The sequence below is a fragment of the Alligator mississippiensis genome, chromosome 11, assembly GCF_030867095.1.
Source record: "Alligator mississippiensis isolate rAllMis1 chromosome 11, rAllMis1, whole genome shotgun sequence".
In the NCBI taxonomy this organism is placed as follows: domain Eukaryota; kingdom Metazoa; phylum Chordata; order Crocodylia; family Alligatoridae; genus Alligator; species Alligator mississippiensis.
This window is the reverse complement of record NC_081834.1, coordinates 20,462,380-20,489,464: the sequence shown is the minus strand read 5'-3', so window position 1 is coordinate 20,489,464 and position 27,085 is coordinate 20,462,380. Positions and strand designations below refer to the sequence as shown.

General features: G+C 40.1%; 1 protein-coding gene across 4 annotated transcripts in view; it reads left to right on the top strand.

Moving 5' to 3' along the window:
- Positions 1-27,085, top strand: part of SLC12A1 (solute carrier family 12 member 1) — a 63,263-nt gene that overhangs the window by 2,749 nt on the left and 33,429 nt on the right. For 2 of the 4 annotated variants that reach the window (XM_019477663.2, XM_019477662.2), the window contains exons 3-14: positions 7,542-7,676; positions 7,881-7,956; positions 14,684-14,779; positions 15,457-15,552; positions 16,362-16,501; positions 17,237-17,347; positions 18,857-18,968; positions 19,433-19,560; positions 22,762-22,846; positions 24,454-24,605; positions 25,416-25,523; positions 26,086-26,209. In XM_019477663.2, the coding sequence (XP_019333208.1) occupies positions 7,542-7,676; positions 7,881-7,956; positions 14,684-14,779; positions 15,457-15,552; positions 16,362-16,501; positions 17,237-17,347; positions 18,857-18,968; positions 19,433-19,560; positions 22,762-22,846; positions 24,454-24,605; positions 25,416-25,523; positions 26,086-26,209 (1,363 nt within the window). The remainder of the gene's footprint in view (positions 1-7,541; positions 7,677-7,880; positions 7,957-14,683; positions 14,780-15,456; positions 15,553-16,361; positions 16,502-17,236; positions 17,348-18,856; positions 18,969-19,432; positions 19,561-22,761; positions 22,847-24,453; positions 24,606-25,415; positions 25,524-26,085; positions 26,210-27,085) is intronic. The other 2 variants (XM_019477665.2, XM_019477664.2) reach the window with 2 other exon arrangements.

Sequence of the window (27,085 nt, the reverse complement as noted above, 5' to 3'; positions counted from 1 at the left end):
TATATAACTCCTAAATTTTTGGATCTTATCCAAAATAAATAATATAACTATTTCCCTTATTTTTCTTTGTAACTGTTGCATGTTTTCTGTTCTGCACCCTGCTAGGAGCAAAGGTTTTTATTAAATAGATCTAGTTGAAAATAATCTATCCCATTAGTAGGGAAATATGCCCTTATTCCTGTTTCTCTAAAGCTAGAGAATTTAGTTTGTTCCATTTATAGTTAAGTAGATAGATTTAGCAAATTAAGTCATAAATTAGAAACTAATGTGTCTATTCCAAGCTTAAATCTAACATCTGCTTATAACTAGAATTCCATTGACTAGTTCTTTATGTTCATTCAATAATCCAATCATAAGTATTATATTAAAATGATGTAAGAAATAAAAGTTGCTACTAATTAATCAGAAATACAAAGGCTTCTCCATTTCTTCTAGTAACAAAGGGTACAGAAATTCAGGAAAGTTAGGGGGTGGTTAGATTGTGTTAAAAATGGCCACCGAATCTAACTTAGTTCACACACGTACGGACCTTATACTTAGAACCCTAGTTAGGTCAATCTAAGTGCGAACTGTACAGAAGTTCCAGAAAGGTTAGCTTGGTCAAAAAATGGCTGACCTGATCTAATTTAACTGTACTGGAGGTGCACTAAGTTAGATTGGGCATGTTTAGACTGATCTAATTGAACTTCTGTAGACATGCTGAACACAGCCCCAGGGCTGTGTTTTTCCTACCCCTCTACCTGTCAACAAGCTATTTTTAGTCCCCTGGCCCCTCTTCTCCCTGCCTCCACCCCTCCGCCCCCACCCCCTGCCCGTGAGTCCTTGTTATTTGACTACAAAAAATAATACAGCAATTCATCTCTTACAGGTCAGAATGTTTTTAATGTTAATCACGTGTAGGTGTTTACACACCTAGCATTGCTAATGTTGAGTGGTACCCCATGGCATGCTGTTTCAATGTTCTTTCCAGAAGAGCAGTTTAGAATTCGCTCAAATACCATGGTGATGGCACCAAATAGATATGGTTATAAGACAGACTTGCAGGTAACTAGAACAAGAAAACAGGATATAGCTGCCTTTTACAAATCAGAGGCCTAAACTAGTTTTGAATGGCTTTCAATGGTTGGGAACTTTGTTCCCCCTTCCTTTGCCACCCTCCCCCCCCCCCCCCCCCGGCGTGAATTAAAGATCTAGTTTTGAATGAGAGCATGTAGGAGAGAGACTGACATTCAAGACTGAAGTGTCTAATGAATGCAATTTCCCCTCCAGCAGTCACCTGACACTCACTTCATTTAATCTGCATTGACACCTTGCATAAATGGATCATTAATTTACACAAAACAGACCCCTTGTCACCATAATCTATTATCTTCCCACACAGACTTTTGCTGAAACAATTCACCTTTGAAAATACATGTCTATGCCTGATTCACCGGTCAGCGTACATTCAAAACTACCATGTAATTTATTTGAATAGTTTAGAACATGAACGCCGCATGTCCCTGGGAGCTGGGGGGTGGGGGGGGGCAGAACGAGCTCCCACAGGAGGTGACAGCACTGTTAGTGGCAAGTGGGGAGCTCCTGCAGGTGGCCACAGTGCTGTTGGCGGGGGGGGGTGGCGAGCACTGAACAGTGGTCTATGACTACCTACAGACATCGCCAGCAGTGTCAGCAGCAGCCAGCAGCAATTACAGACCACCTGCAGATGCCACTGGCAGTGTCGACGGCAGGAGGGGCGTGGTGAGCAGCAACTGCCCACAGGGACCTCCGGCAGTGTCAGTGGTGCCTTTTCACAGGGGGTGCACTGCCACGCTCAGGGGGTGCACGTACACACATGTGCACCCCGTATGTGTCACTAATGGCTTAGAATGAAAAGTTTCAGACTGAATCAGATTATAATGGCCAAGATTTAAACTTTCTAGATTGGGATTTCGGTAATTGTTGTACCACTTCATATGTATTACATGGTTAATTTATGTAATAAGGAAGCTTAAGTGAACATTGAAAGCTTGACTCCCCACCCCCTTGCTCCAAAAGTGCATACACATGTACAATAGGCAAAATGTGGGAGTAAAACGCCTCAGTGAGAGTTTGGGGTACACAAAAACTACAGTGTTAAACCTTCAGTCCAGTTCCTTAAAATAGTTAAACAAACCTACTGGAAAAAATGATGATCAAGTCACCTTAGATAAAATACACATTCTCTCCCTGTTTGAACCTCAGTAACAGATTCTGTATTAAAAAAAAGCATAACTGAGATGTAAGATAAAACTATCATCCAAATCTTAGAGCTAACCTCAGGTCTAACCTTTTGATGTTCTCAAGTGTTCGGGTGTATTTGATGTGCTGGGAAGAGAAGGGTTACCTCCAGTTTCAAACTGAGAAGTGCCAAGATACTGTGATTAAGACTTTCTGGCCAAGAACAGAAGCAGAAGTCTCCAGAGAAAACCTATTCATATTACAATTCCACTCAGTTTTGCATATTTATGAGGTCTGAATAACCTGGATAAGCATTAGATTTTTGGATGGTAATCCAAAAGCAGTACAAATTTCAAACCTCTGGAGATCTAACCACCTTCAAAAAGTTCAATAGAAAGTAATGAAATCAAGAAAAAAGTCAGCCATTTAGAACTTAGGGTTTGTGTCTCTGCCATTTTGGACCCGACTCATTTACATGAAGGTTTCTGCCACAGCAATGCAAAGTAGCTTTAGTGAAATAAGAAAATTGGGCCCCTTGCATTACCAATTATACCTATGCAAAATGAATGCACAGCAGAGGTAAAGTAGGCAATACCAATTTGGTAGCTCTGCTCACTTTGCAAATTAATAGGTTACTATTCCAGATGCAGTGGGATGGAGGATCAACACCTCCTTGTTCAGATATGCTTTTTTTTTTTAAATAACCAAATTACACTGGTCTTGCAAGGTAATTATCATGCAGTTGTTGGCATACGGAGGGATTAGGTCTTTACCATTACAAGCTGATTCAGTCTGAGAAAAGCTATCACACAGCCTCTTAATGTGAGCACCAGCTTTTGTTTATACAATTTAGACAAACTGAAGAAGTTCAGTTTACATTTTTAGTTTCTCAGTTCATGAAGGTCAAAATAAATAGTCTGGCTCCTTTCAGGTACTTCATAATGTGAATGCAATTGAAAAATGCTTCCTGTTTCAACATAAGTCTTTGGAGGTTATGACTATTAAGTGAGAGAAGGACTAGTCTAGCCAACAGAATACAGGACCAGGAGTGAGAATTTATGGACTCTTTTCTTGATTGGTTCATTCTATAACCTTGGGCAAGTTACTTAAACTCCTACATTTCAAGGTCCCCATCTCAAAAAATTGGGGCTGTTAATAAACTGGGCCTCAAAGAAGTGCTGTAAAGCCTATTTTATTAATATTTGTAAAGTGCTCCGATATATTTACCTGAAATACTCTTCAGGGTGAGGGATTATAATGTAGAGGAAACAATTTTGGTAGTTAGAGGAAAAAAATAAATTAGAAGCTATTGGATTACAGATTAGAGTATTTGACATGATACAAGTACAGGAGTCAATGGCGGTAATGTTTCTTGTGCACGTGGTGCATTATGGAATTGTTAAAAGAATTTAATTTGAGTGAAATAATCATAGTTTTTCCTGTTATCTGCAACAAATCCAATGCAGGTACTAGAATATAGCTTGTGCTAGTAGAGCTTTATGAAAATATAGGGTGCCTATACACAAGCAGCAAGGCTGCTCTGATCTGCTGTAATTACAGCACATCAGAACAGACTTGATTAATCGTGTCTGCTGGAGCATGGTAATTACCATACTCCAGCAGGCTACAGCATCTCATGTATCAGCATCCCAACATTTCAAATGAGCTGTAGATAAAGTGCCTCCGCCAACATTTTGAAGCACAGGGACACTGATACGTGAGACACTCCGGAAGCTTTAATTAGACCGGCTCTCAGAGTCGGTCTAATTAGCGCACCCCTCCTCCTCAGTCCCGGAGCACGTGTATAAAGTGCCCATAATTCCTGTTCAGAATAACACAAGCTAAGATTTTCAAAAGGAACTAGTGACTTGAAGGGGTTGTACATCTGAGGGTGTCTATCTTGAGACGCCTTAAAGGGGTGTGATTTTCAGAGGATATTCTTAGAAGATTTCTGAAAATCAAGCTGTTTTACAGTGTCTTAGATTGGGCCCCCAAAACTTGAGGCATCCAAGTCACTAGCCACTTTTGTAAATCTAGACATTAATGGTGGGACAGTCACCTTATGATATCTAGGGCTAGATGTTATTCTATGTATTAAGCGTATTACTTTCATATCCAAATGTAAAAATGTGGTCCTATTCCATGGGGCACAAGTTCTCCCCAAAATACTAATATAATAAATACCACATTTTATGATTTCTCACCACAGTTTATGACTTAGTCTTAAGACTAAGAAGAATGAATGCTACAAATATTACCAAATGTTTTAGGGACTTAAGCAGGGCAAAATAGGACTGTACATAGACACCTAATAAGTGGAATAGGGTCTGGCCTCTAGTTCCTCTCTTTGCCAGTGTCCTCTGTCACTAAAATTTGTTACGGCTTTGAAGTGGCATCTGCATAGCCACTTGTATGGTGTAATCAACTCAGCTATTTCCCATTTCATTTTTGAAAACAAGAATAGATTTGATTTTGATAGGACTTTTTCAGCTAGCAACGTCATATTTCACATGCATTCCCTCTAGCTCTGTTAGATCAGTGGGGGGAGGGGGGTTGCTGTGGCCTTTCATTCTGTCCCCCTCCCTCTCCACAAACATCTTGCCATTAGATGGTCCAAAGAGGGATGCAAGCCATAGGACATCTACACAAGAATATTTTTTTTCACTAGAGTAGACCCTAGCTCCCTATATGCTAACGTATACTTGGGCTTTCCTGTATGGGTCAACTTGATGGGGTATAACACATAGAGTGACATCCATGAAAGATCAGCTTCCAAGGCTGGTGAGAAAAGGGCTTCCTCAGTATGGACAGATTATTGTTACATCTACCTGGTAAGTCATAAACTCATCCACGTCTGTCTATGAATGGGCACCACAAGGCAGGGACTGGGGAACCACACTGAGTCTGCACTGGCTGTTCTAGTATTCCTAGCTATATCTTAGGGAAGTCTTTGACATTAATACATTAAATCCAGGCCTGTGACACATGGAACGCTACAGAAATCCCACATATTGCTCCACACCTTTAATCCTGCATATTGCTAGCGTAATTCCATTCCATACACTTCCTGACTGGCACACTACATTTGATTGCCTCAGATATATCTCAGTGTGGCAGCACAGCAGTTCAACTCACCTCAAGCAATCTTTTTAAAAAAAACCCACAAAAAAGCCTAAACTGACAAACATAACTGGCCTGTATGAGCCTCCCGCTGGTGATAAGAAATGTCACAATTTGTGACTCCAGGAATGTGAGCTCCACATATGCATTCCCATTGTGCATTGAAGCTGGATTAACATCAGAAGATGAATGTTTTCATGTTTAATAGATTAAATATATATATATATATATATATATATAGCTCGTTTTTCTGATTGTCAGAATGTAAAGGAGGCTGAAAGGAACCTATGAGATCCAGCTCCCTCAGCACAGGAGTCAAACGTGTCATCTTTTAGCAAAATGGGTCATCTTTAGCGCTTATTAAACCACACAATGCCAATTAAAAGTTAAAACAAAGTTGCAAGCATCTGATAATAAGTGATAATTGCTTGGGTCCAACATTTACCCTACAATAAGAAATTACATGACCTTCCATCATCTCCTTGGCTATTCTTCACACTCGTTATGTAGACTTGATGAGGTCGCTGTCACTACTAGACAAGATACTAAGACTGAATTTATCTGAAACAAGAAAACCAACATGATAAAAAAGCAGTAGCCTTTGATTTTTGTGGGCTTTCAAAGTGTTCTGTCACCTTTATTCTACATACCTTAAGCATGAAGTAAATGAGCCACTTGGTAAATAAATAATCCTTCCCAAAAACTCACCCATTTAAAATGCATTTATGGATGGTTGAGGGCCATAATTTATGATAATATAATGTGAAAGCACAAATTAATTCAAACTATGTAGGAAACTACTAATTTCAAGTACAATGACTTAACCTTTTAATTTTTGTCTTTGAGGACTTGATCCTGTATATATGCAATAAACAAAAATAGGCAAATGCATGTGACATAATTCTGGCAACTAATCCCCTTTGTTTCACCTCAGTTTACTCCATGTCTCCTACTGAAGCTATGCCACTGTCTAGAAAAGAAGTCATGGTCTGTGAATCCACTGGGCAAGAGAGAGAACAAGCACATGAGAAAGCATGACTTCCTAGCCTAGTGGCTATGGCACTTACTTGTGTAGGAGAGGCTTGGAGTCCAGTCGCTGCTCCAAGGACTGTTTCTATATTTTACATTAAATAAAACAAGGAAAAGTCCCTAGAACCCAGCTAGGTCCCCAGACTTGCAGGTTACACCTTTCTCTTCTCACATTGTACAATGGCACTCCTTGGAAACGTCCTCACTTCCAAAGTCCTAAAAGCAGCTTAGTTTCTCTCAACAACCATTTTCTTCCCCAGCTTTGGCCTTCTTACCCACCAGAAATGTGTAATTTTTTCAAAAGATAAATGTCACAGGGAGCAACGCAGTGTGATCTAGAGGCCAGGGATGTGGTCTCTGCATCAATTTATAGGCAGTGTGTGACCCAGCAATGCCATGAGGCACAAAGCAGCCTAACCTACTCCTATTCAAGCTGCAAGGGGCAGATCTGAAGCAAGATTTCTTCAAAAGCTTAAGGAAATCAAACAGGCGGTTTTTGTTTGTTTGTTTTTGATTGGCCTATTAGAAAGGAAGCCCAAATCCAAATCCAGACTTGTGTGCACTTCAGCTCTTGAATGTAGGTTCAGGCCCATCTTCTGGTTCAGCAGGAATAGGCTGCATGCAGGGAGGGGGTTTCTCAAAGCCAGAATGTGGACCCACATTAACTCTTAAGTTTGGTGTGCACAAGCATGCCAGCACTCAACCCCATATATTCATGTTGCCACTAGAACTAGTTAAAGAGTAGAAGAAATTATTCCTCCAATGTATTTCTTGATGTATCTTCTAGTATCCATCAATAATACAATCAGTATTAGTATAATAAAAATGTACACTGCAGTAACATTTAGAGACCAAGCAGGTCAGGTCTTCTATGGTAGGTGCTGTATAAACATATAACTATGATATAATAAGCTGTGTACTTTCTACCCTTACCCATGAACACAATATTTAGAGCCAGATTGCAATACAGTGACTCATAAGAGACCTCTGAGTTCCTTTGAAGTCAGCAAGCCTACTGATGGATGAAGCCACTATTTAGTATAAGCACAGCATCAATTTCTAGCTCAGAAAAAGAAACAAATACTTACTTATGACCTTTTTCTTTTGTGTTTCTTGGATAGCTAGCTGTCATCTGCTCAGCGTATTTCTTATTAGCCTGATCAAACGCATTTGTTTTTTGTGTGATCATTTAGAACATAGCAGTGAACCCTGGTTCGATCGACAGGGTTGCTAATGGAGAGGGCACTCCAGGAGATGATGTGACAGCCAACAAGGAAGAAGAAAACAAAGGAGGATTTGTAAAGTTTGGATGGGTGAAGGGCGTGTTGGTGAGAGAACCTACCTTCCAGACAATTATCTGTGTATTAAAACAAACAAATTAGCAATTTTTACAATTAGCCCTTAAAATGGGGGGAAAGGACCTTTTGCTGCTTTTAAACAACTAATTAATTTTTGCAACATGTACTGTAGAGTTTCTAGCTGTTAACAGTTTTCATTTTATAGTGATGCCACATTATTTGTCTAAAACTTAGGTGAGATGCATGTTGAATATCTGGGGTGTGATGCTTTTTATTCGACTCTCCTGGATTATAGGTCAAGCTGGAATTGGTATGTATTTTTTAAAAATAATTTTCAACAGTGTAAAGGAAAAGAGAGTAAATTATACATGATCATGATTCATATTTGATCAGAAATATGAGTTTGCATGTTGCACTAAGTTTTTCAAATGTTTGCCAAAAGAGGATAAAATTAACTCTCTGAACTACTGGAGTTTTCCAGATTGCCACACAAATCATAATTTAGTAGGATTTATGTGTAAATACATATGATTGTCACATTTGATGACCCCTCAGCTTTGTGAACTTTACATTTCGAGCGAGATCTAAATTCCATGACTCAGGCCAGTTTCTAAATTGTGTATTTATATACTTCTAACCTTCATGAACTCACAGTTTGCTAATCCATGCTTCCTAAATGCTGTCATTCACATGCTAGAACAATTGTTTGTTCATACCTCTCTGCAAAAATTAAAACAAACCTGTCAGGAGGTTTTAAACCTGTAAGACAGAAGTAAATTTTAATACAGAAATAAATACTAATAGACTAGGAAATATCACAGATGATTGAAACCAGCTATAGCTTTCAAATAAATTAAAGTACATATTCTAATGCATTTTTGCTTCAAACCATCTGTTACATAATCACCTGAACCAGCTCCCAGTAAAATCAATGTAAAGGTTCATTGAGTTCAGTGGGAGTTGAATTGGACCCTGAGGCTGTGTCCAGACGAGTGCGGCCGTGCGGTATATGGCACGGCAAACATATCTGCAGTGCCATATATTGAACATTTAGATGTTCCCTGCGCTGTAAGGGAGCACTACCCCACTTTTTTTTCTACAGGTTTTTTGGACCCCTGGATATCCAGGGGTCCAAAAAACCCGCAGAAAAAAAAAAAGCAGAACGGTGTACACACAGGCAGTGCGCACCGCACAAAAGCAGAGCTGGGCCACCCAGCTGCGCTGCGGCTGCTGGCCAGGCTCCACACGCCAGGATTGCCACTGATGCAGCCCTGGAAGGACCCCAGGTCCCCAGGTAAGGCTGCTAGGGCCAGCCCAGTGTTGACCCCAGCCACCCCTACCCCATCCAGTGTAACTTGCTGCATGCCAAAGCGTGCATGGCATGGGCATTTCCTGGGGAACCAAATGTCCACACTGATCTGGACGTACCGTGAGAGTTGTCTGTGAAGTGCCATAACTCCCACTGAGATCAGAAGGAAAGAAGAGTGAACACCACCTGATAAGATCCTTTAGCATCTAGTCATAGGCTTACTTGCAACACTTCGGTAATAAAAAATTGGCTTCAGCTAGTGGCACAGGCTGGAGAAAGATTTTCTTTATACAGGCAGTCCTCAGACTTACAACGTAACTGGTTCCTGAAAACCATGTCTTAAATCAAAAAGTTGTAACTCAGAACCAATTTTCCCATAGGAACAATGTTATAAACGGGGGTTGGTTCCTTTACCATGCTCAACACAGCTGCCTCCAGCTGGTAAGTCTGTTGTGGTGGGGGAGAGGGAAGGCGTGTGGTGGGGGGCAGATCAATGCCCCTGCAGTGAGGGAGGGATTGGGGCTGGGGCTGGGGCTGGGACAAGGGCTGCCCAGCTGAAAGGGGGGAGTGGGGAGGGGGTGGGTGGCTCCCAATGCTGCCGGCCGCTGGTCAGGGAGCTGCTCGTCTTGCAGCTCTTGCTGCTGCTCCCACTGCTGGTTTCGGAGGGCATAGGAGGAGCGTAGGCCCCTGAATCTTCATGGGGCGGGGCTGGGGCTGTGCCAGGCTGTGCTTCAGGCCAGCGATGAAAGGCACTGGGAGCAGGGGCTATGCCCTCCTGCTGCTCACCCAGCCAGGATGGGGTGGAGCCACTGAGTTGCCTATGGACAAACGGCGCACAGTGGCTGGAGCTGCACTGCCCTCCCTGCACCTCCTGGATGAGCTGCAGCTTCACTCTGCCCCAGCTGGGCAAGTGGTGGCGAAGCATGGGGAAGGCATGTGCCCCTGGATTGGGGTGGAGCGGGCAGTTCAGTGGGGACTATGGGGAGGCTGCAGCCACCCTAAAATTTGCCATAGCCCCTGCCACCTGCCCAGAGCGCAACCTGGTGCAGCCCAGCCCCGCCTGCCCTATGCAGATCTGGGGGCATATGCCCCCCCATGCCCTGCTGCCACTGGCCCAGCCAGGGTGCAGCAGGGCTGGGAGGCGCAGGGAGACCCGCTTGTCCAGAGGCAGTGCAGCAGCTCCATCCTGCCTCAGCTGGGCAAAGGACAGGAGGGCATAGCCCCCGCTCCCCTCGCCTTCCGCCACCAACCCGGAGTGCAGCCAGGCATAGCCCTGGTTCCACAGATCCAGGGGCACATGCCCACCCATACCCTTCTGGACTGGCAGTGTGCAATGGTGGGAGCTGCCCCACCCCCTCCCTGTGCTCCCCCGCCCACTGAGCAGTCCCTGTCCCAGCCCCAACCCCAATCCCTCCCTCACTTGCTGCAGGGGCATTGATTGGCCCCCCCACACCCCACCACAACAAGTTTACCAGCTGGAGGCAAATGTGTCCAGCATCGTAAAGTTGAAACCCTGTCAGAACCTCAAAACAGTGTCGTAATTTACAAAGGTCGTAAGTGATGTTTGTCGTAACTCAAACAGTCATAAGTCAAGGACTGCCTGTATTAGTAACCAAGTTCCTCACAACATGATCTCTTTTTATCATGTGTTTAAACAGTACCCACAATAACTGGGCCCTGACCAAACTCTTTTAGATGCTACTGCAATGCAAATAACTACAATCCACAGGATCAAAGAGTCAAGAACAAGTACTTTCTGTTACTATTCCAATGATCTCACTTTTATAACATGGGTTTAGAAACAAGAACTTGAAACAAGTTTTTTTAATTGTGGTGGTACAGAACTCAAATTTGGATTGCATCTGAATTAAGCTGATTTCCCTAATATAAAGCAAAATAAAACATCGGGTTAGTCCCCCTCCAGCTTTGTATAGATGTAATCTCATCTCAGGCAAAGCTCCCACGAGGTACAGAGACAATTTTCTTGAGCGAGAATTGTGAGATGAGGCCCAGATTTCACATTTACCCAACTAGGTTTTAAAAATCCCCACCTCCCAGCAATTTATCAAAACACATAGATGAAAAAAAGGGAAAGTTCATGAAATAAAGTGGAAGGACTCTGCATACTTCCGACAATGTTCCATGTTCAGCTCCAGCACTGTGCCTGACAAAGGGGTGCTTGCTGATTTTATGATGCATACAAAATAAGAGTTTACAGCCCAGGGCACACATAAGTATATGCCTTGCCATGAAAACTCTGTATCTTAACATTGCCTAGACTTTGCTCTGGGGCTTCATGCAAAATTAGTTTTTAAGAGCAGTTTAGTTACTTATTGAGATCATCAAGAAGTATTACTTTGTTTTGAGGTGTGAGAATAGCCATAGGCAAGAGTAATTCATTTTAATGCAACTTACTCAACACCCATATGTCTATTTCAATCTAAACTTTAATTAGATAGAAACATTACTTGCACAAACACTGGTTACAATGTTCTTTATTTCACATTTAATATTACAATTGTAATTCACTAATAATCAAAGCCTCCTTTCTTGCTGTTTATTACTTGGTTGTTGTTTTCAATTACATGTCATATGTAAGCAGGTTAGTTTTGCTTTTCAAAGGAAACAAAACTTCTGTTTCAATAATCACTCAAGGAACTTTTGCAATGCCCAGTAAGCAATGAACACTCAGCCTCAAGTCAAGCTGCTTAAGAAATGTAGCGATCGAAGCTCATCATCACCAAGGCTTGGGGATTTCACTGGGCACTGCCATTAACATGAAAGTTTAAATGAGTCACTTAAGGCACCATCTGGGCAACATTTATATCCCAGTCATTAGAAAGGCAAGAGAGCAAACCCAATTATTTTCATGTCTTGCTAGATCATTTTGGGTACAAACTAATACAGAGGAAAATGTATTTTGAGATGAGGGTCTCTGATAGCAAGAAATCATCAGCAGCAATGAAACAGGAGATAACAGATTGTCTGCCAATGTCAGGGCCGCATTCCCTCATCAGCTGGTCATTCTGGGACTCCCCAAAACTGTCTCTGCATTTAATCTGGGTTGTTTGGCACAGAAGAATGGACACATCACATTAAGCTATTTGGAAATGTGGCCCAAAATGTTATAATTAATAATACAATTAATAATATTGTTAGCACTTTAGTTGCTGACTATTTATTCCATGCACTGTTCTTGAGTTTTGCCATCCTTACTGGATTAACAGCAAGTTTTGTACAGCCATCCTTTGTCTAATGAACAGAATACTTGACCCTATCTAATAAATTAATTGAGATAAAGTATGGAAATTGGCAAATGTAATAAGAAAGGTAAAAAAAAGTATTCTACTTTGACCTTGACTGTCTTAATCATTCAATTTAATGGTGTTAACAGTAGATTTAAAAAGTTAGATCCTGTCACTGACCAGGATGCAAAACTCCCTAAAAATTCAGTAGGATTTTTGCATTTAAACTAGCATAGGATATGGCCAAAGAATGGACTTTGCATATAAAAGCTTATGCCAAACAAAATGGTTAAAATCAATCTCCCAAGTCAGACAGTATAAATGTGTTTTCTGTGGCTTCAGTCATTTTAAATAACTTACACGGTTACATTTTATATACCATTTATATCTCTGGTACTATGTTATTCTGTCTTATGAAGCGGCAATAACACTTCTGTAATTTTAGTAAAAAATTAATTTTATTAGTGTATTGGCTATACATAATAATCCTAAAAGAAACTAAGTCAGGTCTCTGAAATGAAGGGAGAAGCTAAAATAGGGTAGGTAAATCAATACGTTTGTAGTACGTCGAATGGTTTGCCAGTTACCAGCTCCAGGTTTCAATATGAACAAGCTATGTTCAATATTTACTGCTACAGGCAAGGTATAGCCTTCCATTCTGCAGTGAAGATCTACTTATCTTATGGGAGCAAAAGAGTTAATAAGGGAGGAAACATTATACCAGGAAATCATGAACAAGCTCAGTTAAGATTAAGAAATTATTTTGATATTTGACCTCAAGCTTTTGTGATAACATATAAAGTTTGAATTGGTTTTTTAAAAATATTTTCGTATTCTGTACATAGCTAGGAATGGTAAAGGGAACAACAAAATATGAGAAAAGCTGTTATGGTATTTCTTTACCTGACAGGAAGCATGAAAGCATTTTAGAACTGAGCCTCAGAAGAAGCCCTATTTCTCATGTTATTTTCCAGAGTTAAGAGAAGCCAGACCAGGGGTCAGCAACCCCCAGTACATGCTCCAGAGCATGCCGCGTGAGGCCATTTTTCTCGGCCAAGGCTCAGGGCAGCTGCAGCAGGTGGCGGGCAGGCTGCAGATAGCTGCACCAGGCTCTCGAGCCCCAGCACCAGCTCCATGCTAGTAGTGACTGTGCCTGTGCCTCGGGGCACAGGGCAGGAAAGGGGCCAGGGCAGCGCAACCCTGGTCCCTCCCTCACCGTCCCAGAGGCACACATACAGCTGCCACCAGCAACAAAGATTGGGCCCCTTACAGCTTCCCCATAGTCTGCCTCTGGTATACCACGCTGAGGCATGGGTCAGGGTTAGGGTGTTTTTGGCACTCTGGTCAAAAATGCTGCCGACCCCTGAGCTAGACTATATGAATAAGATGCAGAGGACAAATTTCTAGGCACTTATCTGAAAAAGAGTCTTCCAAGGTTCACCTATCAGAGAGAATCCCTTAGGCATTTGATAATTACCTGGAATTATGCAATATGTCCAGGGGCAGATCTGAAATGTGGTGTGGTCATGCAGTCATACCCCCTTTGATGTTGAGAATTCTCATTTTGGCTACCAATCACATACACAATGAGCTCTCCACTACTGCTGCACCCCCCTTTTTAATGTCCTGGATATGCTCCTGAATATATTGAATTTAATTAAACAAATGCTGCTCAACAATTCCACATTCTGGACCGCTTTGTTAAAATTAGGTCCGTCTAGAAAACAAAACCTTTGTATTGCAAAAAAATTGTTTTTGTTACATTAGAACAAAACCACAACTTAATGAATTAATTTTGTAAAAGAAAGAGAATGAGGAGAAGGGAAACACCTAATCACCAAGCTATTATTCTCTCACTCTCTGCACAAAGACTGTAATTAATTAATTTTTACAGAGCAGACCAGGTCTAACAGAAGAGTCAGAGAAAGAGAGACTGATTCTGCCTATTAGTTACATGAGTTACATTAGTAACACATACACACACACATATACGTACACATATACATATACAAATATAACACACACACATATACACATACACACACATATTAGTATCTATATATTAATATACATATTAATATCCAAGGTGTGGGTCAAAGCAAAAAATGAGGCTTTTCTTTATTTATTTATACACATATACACACACATATTAGTATCTATATATTAATATACATATTAATATCCAAGGTGTGGGTCAAAGTAAAAAATGAGGCTTTTCTTTATTTTGTTCAGCCAGTTAAGTTCAGATGAAATCATAAGAAAACCCTTGACTGAGCTACCCCTATCAGAAAGCATCACTGCTTGAAGACTGATAAATGTTTTACCAATGTTACATGGACGTGCTCAACAGGTTACAAGTGGTCGACAAACTATCATTTCAGTTGAGAGCTCTGATTCTGCCGTAGAAGTTTAATTGAAAGGCACAATGATTTATAGGGAGCTTGGAATGCAAGTAAAATATTTTATCTTTTCATTACTGACAGGTCTTGGAGTTATCATAATTCTTCTCGCCACCATGGTAACCTCAATTACTGGGTTGTCAACTTCTGCAATAGCAACTAATGGGTTTGTCCGTGGAGGTAAAATCTTTAGGGTTTGTTATGCTTTCAGGACTTAAAAAAGGTCTCAGTATCTTATTTTCCTATGAGACTATCTAGAAGTTTTAATCTCTATATATAACAACACCGAGGATAAATTACATTTACTCAAAAGGAACCTGCAGGTAATGCACTTAGCCAACACTAACCACAATTGACAGGATGTTTTAATAAATCCCAGATTTCAGTTGTTTGTGAAGAACATTTCAGATGCTCCTGTTTAAGACCAGCTGAGAAACAGCTTCCACTTTCTCATGGAATTCTTTTCTTCCTTAACCTTTTATTTCTATTCAGAACATTTCAGGTGGGATGACACTGCACTGAACACAATGAACCTCCATCCTTTAAAAGAAAGCCTGGTACAGATCTGTGGATATAGTAACTTGTATCCTATGCATTTCCTTATAAAACCCTTTCACATTTCAGGTTCTCCTTGGACCATGAGTGATTATTCTTGACACAGGAATAAAGTTTTGTACTTTTCAGGTATTTCATGAAACCTGATTATATGTAAAAGTTTAGTGCATTTCAGGATCTAAAATCTACAGCTGGTCTGATTGCCCTAAATGGACAAAGGTTATTTCTTACTACTAGACTTAAGCACCAATGAATTATGCATGCATTTAGGTTAAAAAATACTCTCTTTTGGGATCTTTCAGGTCTTGGAGTCATAGTTATTTCTCTGAGTGTTGTAGTAACAACATTAACAGGTATCTCCATGTCTGCCATTTGTACTAATGGAATAGTAAGAGGAGGTAAGTACATTTAATTACATGAAAAACAGAATTCTGCAGAGTTGATTTAATATAAATTAGAGCCATGGCATTTGTCTTAGTCCAATAACTAAAATTTAAAAACAAAATAAACAAAAAACCTAACAACAGATAAGCTTTTGATTTTTATTGATCTCCTTTACTGGACTAACCCTAAACAAAAGTGTGTATCTTCATCAGAGCTGATCTTAAACATGACCTGACATTAAATCCTGCGGCCCATTGTCAAAAAAGAAAAGTTCTAATTGATGGAGATCATACCTCTAGAGATACAAAACCTTTAAAGGCTTTATGGCATCACTCTACAGAATGTTTAAACAAAATGTAGTGCAGTTTCATACCCTGAAAAATGAATTTTCACACTAACAATGGGACGGATACAGGTAAGGCAGAAACTGTTTAGTGGTAACGTCTTCTCTGTAGTGTCTTCATTTTAATTATATACTGTTAAATTATTTCCTTAATGGGTTATCTTTGTATGCTAAATGATACATGCTAAAAGATATTAATGATTCTCAAGGATTCCTGTTTTAGCTGGGCATTTACCATACTGAAAATTTGAAATGCTAAGGCAAGTCCTAAAACTGGAACTCTTACAAACAGTGACTGAGGCCCTGTCCAATATTATGATATGTTGCCATTAAAATATGCTTTTCTGTATTAACAAAGCAAATCCTTCCTGGGTTACTCAAGCAAAAAGTCGATTGTCCCATTAGTTTTACTCACAAGGGTAAAGTGAACAGGATTTGACAGTATCTTAATTATAAAGCAGCAGTCTTTTTTGCTTGCAGGTGGAGCTTACTATCTGATTTCAAGAAGTTTAGGACCTGAATTTGGTGGATCTATAGGGCTCATCTTTGCTTTTGCCAATGCTGTGGCAGTAGCCATGTATGTAGTTGGATTTGCTGAAACAGTTGTAGAACTGCTTAAGGTAAATATGAAAGTGTACTTTTGAAACATGTGATAACTAGGGAATTTTGTTAACTTTGTTTAACTTATGATCTCCCTCTAGCTCAGGGGTCAGCAACCTTTTACCAACATGGGCCACAGCTTGTAACCTGGCTGGTGCCACAAGGCACCATTCCCCTCTGGCTGCTCCAGCAACAGTGAGCAGAGGTTGCCATAAGGAACAGCAATTCTTCACCAGGCTGGAGAAGCTGGCTGGAGCAGCAGAAGGTGGCTGGTGCACCATTAGCAACACACAGACAGGATCAAACAGCTGAGGATTGGCACTCCCTTAGTAAAATGCAGACCAGATAAAACTTTTGCAGGCTGAATCCAATCCCCTTGCAGGGCAGATCCAGCCCTTAGGCCATAGGTTGCTAAGCCCTGCTCTAGCTGATGCTTAAGAGGTATCTTTTGCTAAGAATTAGATAATTCAAAATATGCCATAAATCGAGTTTATAAGCTTTTCCATCATTTCTACCTTATTGCAGAAGTGCTTCATACACCGCTACAAGAGCTTCATAACTACTAAAGGGAATAGGCTCCTAATTAGTCAGCCAATAATCTCAACTACTAGGGTGAAACTGGCACACAAAATGTGAACTGTAGGGCTCATTAAAATCTGAAACTGATTAAACTACATTTGTTCATTCTGTTCCATCTTACCTGGTTGTCTTATCATAGTAACTATATTTCTAATAACATTGCTTATACTTTTCAGAGCAGTAATGCAATGATGGTGGATGAGTCCAACGACATTAGAATAATAGGCTCCATAACTATAGTGATACTTTTAGGTATATCTGTGGCTGGTATGGAATGGGAAGCAAAGGTAAGATTTTAAAAGGACATATAAAAAGTATGAATCTACCATAGAACATTTTACACAGGCATAAGAAAAGATATTGGGGTTGGAGATCTACCTAAAAGATGGAATTATTAAGCATTCAACATAAACCCATGTCTTTTCCCGCTGAAGTCAATAGGAATTTAACTCTAGATTTCAATGGGAGCAGGGATAGGCCATGCACTCCATTTTCTCTTTGAACGCATATTGGTGGGAGACAAGGGGTTTGAGTTCTTCAGGCAGCTTAGTTTTATTTACTTTGTAATTGGTGGCTGATTCTCCTAGAATCCTGGAGATGTGCCCCTTTTATATTTGGTCCTGCTCTATAGAATAAGTAATAAGAAGAAAAATAATGCATGAGGTTGTCATGGTACTTTGTAGAATACTGGCACTGAAAAGGGATGGCTATATTTGTTATCCATTCCATTACCCTCTAATCATTTCAGCTGTGCTTTCAACTGTTCAAAAGTTCAAAGCCTCTGTTGCTTGTTGAGAAGAACACCTGCAACATAAGGAATTGAAATCCCTAAGAGAATGGAATGTACCTGTCAAAATCAGGGCTAGAAAAGCAACCTTATTTTCATATTCTGCTGTAATGGGAATTTAGAGCTACTTGTAAAGAAGGTCAAAAAGCCAATTCACTATTATATTCCTTGAAGTAAAAACCTGTGGGAACTGAACAAATTATATCAGTATAAAATGTCTCATGCTTAATATTTACCCACCAGTTTGCTCTTTTGTTTTCCAGCCCCTGTAAAAGAATCCAGTGTAACATGAAGCAGTAGTCATAGCTTTCTATATTTCATCTCCATTCTTTGTTGCAGATTCTTACTCTCATAAAGTTTAAGGCAGTTTGCCTCCTCAAATGTCACGACTATTCATAGATTCATAGATGTTAGGGTCGGAAGGGACCTCAATAGATCATCGAGTCCGACCCCCTGCATAGGCAGGAAAGAGTGCTGGGTCTAGATGACCCCAGCTAGATACTCGTCTAAACTCCTCTTGAAGACCCCCAGGGTAGGGGAGAGCACCACCTCCCCTGGGAGCCCGTTCCAGACCTTGGCCACTCGAACTGTGAAGAAGTTCTTTCTAATGTCCAGTCTAAATCTGCTCTCTGCTAGCTTGTGGCCATTATTTCTTGTAACCCCTGGGGGCGCCTTGGTGAATAAATACTCACCAATTCCCTTCTGTGCCCCCGTGATGAACTTATAGGCAGCCACAAGGTCACCTCTCAACCTTCTCTTGCGAAGGCTGAAAAGATCCAGTTTCTCTAGTCTCTCCTCGTAGGGCCTGGTCTGCAGGCCCTTAATCATATGAGTGGCCCTTCTCTGGACCCTCTCCAGGTTATATTATATCATCTCCCCATGTGACATCAGTATTTTTAGCAGAAATTTGAATTCCATCATTAGTAATACATAAAGGCTACCAAATTAATAACTATTTTGAAAACAAAATTTGACTAATAAAACCCCCTCTTTTTACCTCTATTAACAGGCTCAAGTTATTCTCTTAATCATTCTTCTGGTTGCCATCATTAATTTCTTCATTGGGACAGTCATTCCTACCAGCAATGAAAAGAGGGCAAGAGGCTTTTTTAATTACCAAGGCAAGTGTTGCTATAACCTAGTCATTTCAAGTAAATCAATTCTCTTTTTGACCTAGTCCTGCAGCCATTACTTCAGCAAAATTCCCAGTGAGAAGGCTAGCAGATTGGGTTCTTTTATCCAAATTTAAATGAGTGTGTGAACTAAAGAAACCCCCATTTTTATTATTTCTTGGGGGATGAATTTATTCCATTTATTCCCAAACTGTTTCACATAACGATACACAAACACTTTAGTTACCACCTGCAGCACTCCTGTAATTTCAACACAGTTCTGTAGCCTTGCTGGAGACTAGACTGAAATGATCAAATTCACTTCACTTTCAGTTCACGTACGATAGAAGACATATTTGAACCCAGAGGTGAAAGAAGAATTAATTTACCTTCACCATCACCTAATTTGAAAATAAAGTACTTGTGTTATGTTTCATTTTCCATCCTGGTTTCATTTTCATTTGTATTTGCAGCTTCAATATTTGCAGAAAACTTTGGACCAGGCTTCAGAGATGGAGAAGGATTTTTCTCGGTCTTTGCCATTTTTTTCCCAGCTGCTACTGGCATTCTTGCAGGAGCCAATATCTCAGGAGACCTAGAAGTATGAATTGCATTTACTTTATAATACTGGTTCTGTTATAGACGAGTAAGAATTAACAAGAAAACAAAGTATAAATCAATACTAGACTCACTTTAAATATACAGCTAATTCCATCAGGCAAAACTCTCATTTTTAAATAGTTGTTTTATTATCTAAGCACATCAGTTCACATTTTCCTTCTTATACAATGCAGCTATGTACACAAAATGATTTATTTAAAAATTTGGTTTGCAGAATGTAAACTATGGAATTTAAAAGGGATGTTTCAATAACCTATAACAACATAATGTTACTGAATCTATTATCAGTATCTTGTACATGAAAATTAGTTGTGTAATTCCCATTAGTATTTCTTTGCTTTTTATACTGAAAAAGTATACTGAAAACCGACAAGTTTTTACCCATAAAAGCAAGGAAATTAAAAGAATATGCTAAAGAAAGACTTACGGGAGAATCAATAGGAGACTAAACCCTTCCATGTGCCCACTTCCCATGCAATGTATCAGTTACATGAGCCTATTGCTCCTTAAGTAGTGTGTCCAATATCTAGGCAAATTGATAAATTAAGGAAAGGGTTTAGCTTTCACTTTGAATGACCTCTAGTTTTCATACTTTATATTAAAATTATATTAATATTTATTATTAACCTAATATTTAGATATGATTGAACTCTTGTAGCTAAAGACAAAGTTCAACTCATTTTGAGCTTTTGAAGGTTTGCAAACCACTTGGTGAAACACTCCCAATATTTCTGAAGCTATCCATTACTCCGTAGTATTCAAGGAACATCAAAAACATAACCTGGTAATCTGTGGAGTATTTGTGAATCATGAGCACTCAGGTGCTGATCAGGTACTGAAAGACAGCCACAGTGGCACAGTTAATGCCACAGCTCTATACATACCTAGCTCAGCTCTACACAAGTTCATGAATGCTAATTTTAAATGTCAGAAAAGGCCAAGATTCAGCCAAGACTAGTGCCCCTCATCGGATTAGTGTAGCTAAGGCACACTAGATTTTGTTGCCAGTGCTTTAGATTAGGCTTTAACAAGATAAGAGTAGTGTATATTCTTCTGGTTATATTTATTTTTTAAGATTATAGCCTAAAAGCTAAGATTACAGTGCAATGGCCACTTGTCATCCATACACTAAAACTGAGTCCATTAAAACCTATCGTAAATTGGGGTTAAAGATTCCTTTGTAACTGAGCTGATTTGTTTGGTGGGGGGGTTCAATGTTTATCCCCATTCATTCTTTTTTGATAATAGTTAATGCTATTAATTGAATCATCCATATTAAATACAATGACCTTTTGATTTTGGCTAGAAAACCAAAGCAGTCCAATACCTACAAAACATACACAAACCCTGAAAATGAAAATACACAGCATTCCATTCCATGCCTCCTAAACTAGCTAAGTGACTAAATGAATTTAAAAGAAAATTAACAAAAATTACTTTTTAGACTGAACAAATAAACACCAAGTTATAGCCTGCAAGAATTTTTTATGGTATTTAAATCCCGTAAAAAGTTAGTATGTGTAATGGAAAGCCTTGCAGCTCTTATTCACAGAAGCGTGAACAGTACTGGTGTCATTTTAAGACACTGTTTATAGAAGAAATGCTGACCCAACAGAATGGCCCCTTCCAGCAATAATACATATCAGATTTTTATTGAATTATCTAAATTAAAAAGAAAAACAGTCTGGAAAGAGGTAGCTCACTTTAGACATGGCTATTGATGATTAGTTTCCAACAGCAATAACATTCTCTCTTGCGAAGGCTATCAGCTGACTCAAAGAGTTAGATGGGTAGTTTGGGGTAGCGTGTAAAGATGACTGCTCTGCTAGTGCAAAGGGGACTTAAAACTTCCATAACTAGACAGCTGAGGATTCTTCCAGTATGGCATAACCATATACACATAGCCTGCAAGTCCCAGGTCAGGGGATATTGCCATAGTAATACCTGACTCCCATCTCCATGCTAGAGAGGCAAGATCCTTGTGCAGATCTAAGGGTACATACAGATGTTCGGGGAGGTTAGATCACATTAAAAATAGCAATTTGATCTTAGTTTACCCAGGTGCAGAACTTACACTCGGGGTTCAGACAGAAGTTACAATTTTCACCTGATCTGGCCAAAGAAAGAAGCTTATAGCTGTGACCAAACACAAGTACGTGGCTACAGACAGCTTAAAAAATGGCTGATTGGGTGAAAATCTGACCCCTCGTTGCATAAGAGTGCAGACAGAAGTGCAGCTTCCAGCTGTAACTCAGAATGATTTTTGCAAAGCTATCTGAGTTACAGCATTACCCAAGACCAAACAGAAGTTCACTCTTGGTTCTAAGGAGGAGGGGAATCCAGCTGTGGGCTGGGAGCCTGCTGCCAGGTTCCCATAGCAATGGCCAGGGCTCTCTGCCAGTCCTGGGTGTTTTCAGAATGGGGGGGAAGGCAGTGGAGGGAGCTTGTTCTTGGGGCTTTGAAGTAAGTTGGGGTGAAAGGAGGGGCAGGTGGGATATGGGGTTTGGTTTGCTGGGGGGGTTGTTTGTTTGGGGGTGGGGGGTTGGAGGCTAAAAATAGCCCCTGTTCCTAGATGGGAGAGAAAGCCCCTTCCGCAGATCCCATTACCCCCCCCCCCCATCCCCTCCATGGACCCTGCTAGCCCCCTAATCCTGCCAATCCCTCCTAGACCCCTCTGACCCACCCATGGACCCCACATGTCCCCCCAATTCCCCTGTGGACCCCACTAGCCTCCTTGATCACTCCTGTGCACCCCGCTAGTCCCCATGATCCCCCTGATCTCCCCAACAGACCCTGGATGGCCCTCAGATCCCTTCTGAAGACTTCACTAACCCCACTGATCCCCCTGCATGAACCCCACTAGCATCTCTATTCCCCTAATTCCTCCTGGAGCCTGCTTGCTCCTGAATCCCTGAAAGCCCCTTCCCACCCCCCCACCCCCATTCTGACTTACTTTAGATTGGGTGGCAATTTTTAATTCCATCTAACCTTCCCCTAACCCTCCCGAATGTCTGTACATAACCTAAAGGGCAAAAATGCCTTCTCCTATTTTTAATTTGCATATTGCATGCACATGCATGAAGTCTTGCTAGTTTGTATATAATGAAAGTACAGAGAGTGAAGTCTTATTTTCCAGGTCTATAAAGAACTCACAGCAGTTTTTGTTATTACAATTTTTAAGGACCCACAAAGTGCTATACCCAAGGGAACAATGTTGGCCATTCTGATTACAACTATTGCTTACCTAGGAGTTGCAATATGTGCAGGTATGTAGTGAACATCTGTTTTGTGTCATAATTAATACAGTTAAGTAGGTTTAGAGCTCCATACTTAGATGAATAGTTAACCTCATCATTGTTTTTGATCCTGTGGACTTGCTATTCAGTAAGACAGCTGTTTTGACTTTATAATGGATGAAAAAAGGAAAAACAGATTAACAGAGACAAAAGGCTTCAGTTGACATCTGGATGGGATTTTTCCAACTGTGTGCCTACATACAAGTAGAGGAATTCCTTTTATATTATCAGAAAACCTTGCAGTGCTCTGCAATTACTTCTGTATGCAATTCAATGACAAAGACTCATCTTCCACTGATATACAGTTCAGAGGAATATTCTAAAGATGAATTCTCCAGAAGAAGCGTTAGCTCAAAATAAGTTTCAAAGCACAGTTCAACAAAACAGACACATAGAAAATAAACCTCTACTACTGCCATCATCCATGTGAGAGGAACAGGCAATTAAATTCTCATTATTGGGGTACAATACATATTCAAATACCAAGTTTATTTCAATTTTAAGAAGGCACCTTAATGAATGTCATTTCCTCTTTCTGCACAAGTGACTTAGCATCATGCTAGGGCCCTGTAAAATGCCCTCTTTTATAAGAGAGAGAAAACGACAGTCTTTTTGGACTCTTCTGGTCTTTGTCCTTTATGCAAAGGGAGGGGAGTTCTCACCAAAGCCAACTCTGGTAATTGGATTATGAGTGTTTACATTTCCCCTGCAGTGTCAGTTGGATACATTTGTTCTTCACTTCCTGTCCTAAACCTGTGTAATGTTCATTTCTGCTAAGCAGTGGTTGCATTTCAACCCCAAGAGTGCTGAATTTTAGTGTAATGATTTCTGTTCAGCTTGCACATCAGTTTGGGAACTGTCATAATAAAATTATGTTTGGACATGTTTGAAAATATTGTGTGAACTTACACTTTTGCTATGAAAGATGTTGAGATCAGAGTTTCATAAATTAACTTCCCAGGTTTCTTCCCCCTGCTGAGAGAAAGCAAAATGAAACAGAACAAAACAAAAACAAAGAGACAGAACATAAATTTCATTAGTAACAAAGAAAAGTCTACAGAACAAATTCTCAGGTGTTATAAATAAGCATAGTTCTATTGACTTCTATTGGAGTGATGCCAGCTTAGAAGATCTGGCCGGTGGAAGCCCTGATTATACCAGAAACGTATGCTCAGACCTGAAAAACTTTGGCAACGTGACTATCTTTGGACTCCAGCACTCTTTAAGAGGCCCAGAGATGGAATATGTACTTCACTATGTCTGCTCTGAGTTAATGAGTTCCTTTTCTGTTGAGCCTCCAAGCACCATGTACTCTACTCCCATAAAAATACCAGTCCCCAGTGTCCAAAGCATTGACTTTTTTTGAAAGTGCTCAAAGTAGATATTTGCTCACAGTACAGAAGACCAAGTCACAATCTAGAGAAGTAATATTATCCTAATGTAAAGCAATGCTCTTTGGGATAAAACCGAGGCAGCAATTTTTATAAAATATATGCAGGCTAAGATCCAAAGTGTGGCAAGAACATTCTTGTAGTGTCACAAGGAAGGGAAATAATAATATGTTATTGTTTCTACAGCTGCTTGTGTCGTGCGTGATGCTACTGGGAACGTCAATGATACGGTTGTATCCGGAACAAACTGTAATGGATCATCAGCATGTGCCCTGGGCTATGATTTTTCCAGCTGCAAAAGTCAGCCATGTGCTTATGGGCTGATGAATAACTTCCAGGTTTTAATTAGCTAATATCTATAATTATAAGCAATACATGCACACATATGCAACATACAAAGACTTTGTTTACTGACAGCTAATGAATAGAGCCTCCTTTCTACCTCTAACCCTTCTGCTGTTCCAGTTCTGGTTGTGTTGCCCTCATCAGGTACACAATGTCCCCCATCTTTTCTCTGGCAGATTAAGTTTAAAAAAACAACAAAAAAACAAGGAGGGTTGGCCCTGCCCAAACCCTTCGGATGGGTTCACTTTGGTTTTCAATTCTGCTGCCTTGATTTCCTCCCAGTTCCATGTTAATTCCAGTTCTGTATTACCCTGAAGTTACGCAGAAGGCAGGGCCAGAGACTAACTAGTTCAGAGAGGCGTGAGGTTTTCATAGGTTGTTATTTCTCTGAACCAGTTGGTTTCTGTGGCACTCCTCTGCCCTAACTTCTGGCTGCAGGTCTAGGGGTTGATGATCTCCATTCTCCACCACTGCTGGCGTGTTTCATCTGCTCAATATTCTGTAGTTACCCACAGGCACTGGGCATCTATATACTCTGGAAAATCCCACTATGTGCTTCTCTGCTTCATTAGGCACATAAAGACCTTGAAAACTCTGGTAGACAGTCCCTGTGTGCCTCAGTCTGCTACTTGTAGAATGGGGATAATGGCATTTTTCTACCTCATGGGTATTTTATGGATTAATACACTACAGATGGTGACTGGTACTGGGGTACTGTTATAAGAGGGACTAGAGAAGTACCTGTGATTGAGAGCTGCTTTCTATGTGCAAGTCTGACAGTTCTTTGCTTTTTTTTGTTTAAGGTTATGAGCATGGTTTCTGGCTTTGGTCCTCTAATCACTGCAGGAATCTTTTCTGCTACCCTGTCATCAGCTTTAGCCTCACTTGTCAGCGCACCCAAGGTTTTCCAGGTATAATGCAGAACATCAATTTCTTTACACCCTATTTGACCCTAAGTAATATATAATCATGTGAGCTACCTGTCCTTATTAGTTGTGACATATTTTTCAAAAACATTAATTTGTTCTACCTGGGGCAAAACAAATACCTGCATAAAACATTTTAAAGAGGTTTTATTATATTAGCATAGAAAGAGACTTGGCTTGCTGCTCCATGCAGTTGAGCCAAAAACTGTGATGACCTGGGTATGGATTCCAAGTCTGCCAAAAATCTGATAGTTGATTTGGGCAAGTCACTAATCTGTGCCTCAGTTTCCCCTATTTAGTTGTGCCATACAAACTATTGAAATAATGCTTACAATGTACTTTTTCTTAAATGTCACAGTTTATTTATCTACTATAAGATATTGTTTGAGTGCTTACATCTGTAGCAATTGACATATTTGATACACCCAAGATAGATACGGTTATTTTTATTATACCCTGTGTAACTTAACACCTGCTTTACTAATATTTTTTTTTTCTAATACAGAAAGCACTAGCTAACTGAATTAAGTTCCAATTTGTCCACCAGGCTCTTTGCAAGGATAACATCTACAAAGCACTCCATTTCTTTGCCAAAGGTTATGGAAAAAACAACGAGCCAATCAGAGGATATATTCTTACTTTCGTTATTGCTATGGCATTCATATTGATAGGTTTGTACAACTGCTGCTACCCTACTATAACTCAGAAACAAATATGTGAGAGTTTACATTTTTTTCCATTTCTTACACCATAAAAATATCTGCTGTTAAGTCACTATCCATATTGGTATTTAACTGTAATTCTAAACTAAGTCTTTTAAATTATTTTCATCTTGTGAGAAAATCTAAAGTGCAAAGTGTGGAATGCATTTTATGTGATCATTGATTATTAATGTATCTCATTCTTTTATCATTAATCAAGCAGCCAGCAGAGAGGCTCAACTGCAGAGCATTAGCCAGTTGTGGCCACACACTATTCGCAATCCACTAACATTGGCTCAAGGCAAGAATATTTGTTTATGGGCATTGACCACCTGCACTGAGTTCTCAAAGCCCATGCTCAAGTCAAAATAATCTTAACTGAAATGTCTGGTGTACAAGGAAAGCGTGATAGATGAACACCTACTCTAGAGGTGCTAATAGTAAGTTATTTCAGGCAGGCAGGAAGTCATACTGAAATTGTGGAAGTTGATATTTGAATATTTAGCTCAAGGACAAAGAAATCAGTAACTTGACTAAGCAATTATGCAGGCATGTATGTGCTCCCACTGAAAGCAGTGACACATTATTCTCAAAGGCCCATAATCTGACCAGGAGGCAAAGTAAATTATTATGGCCTGATTTGTAAACGTGCTGTGCACCTGGCAGCTCCAATTGACTTCAAGGGATAGGCACATGTTCAACACCTTAAAAAATTAGTTACATCCAATTAACCAATTTTTTTTTAGTTTTTCTATTTGGCATTACATTCCAATTCTCAAGAAAAGACAGAACATCCTTTAAAGCCTTCCACATAGTAAATTCCCAAAGACTTCAGCACAATGTCAA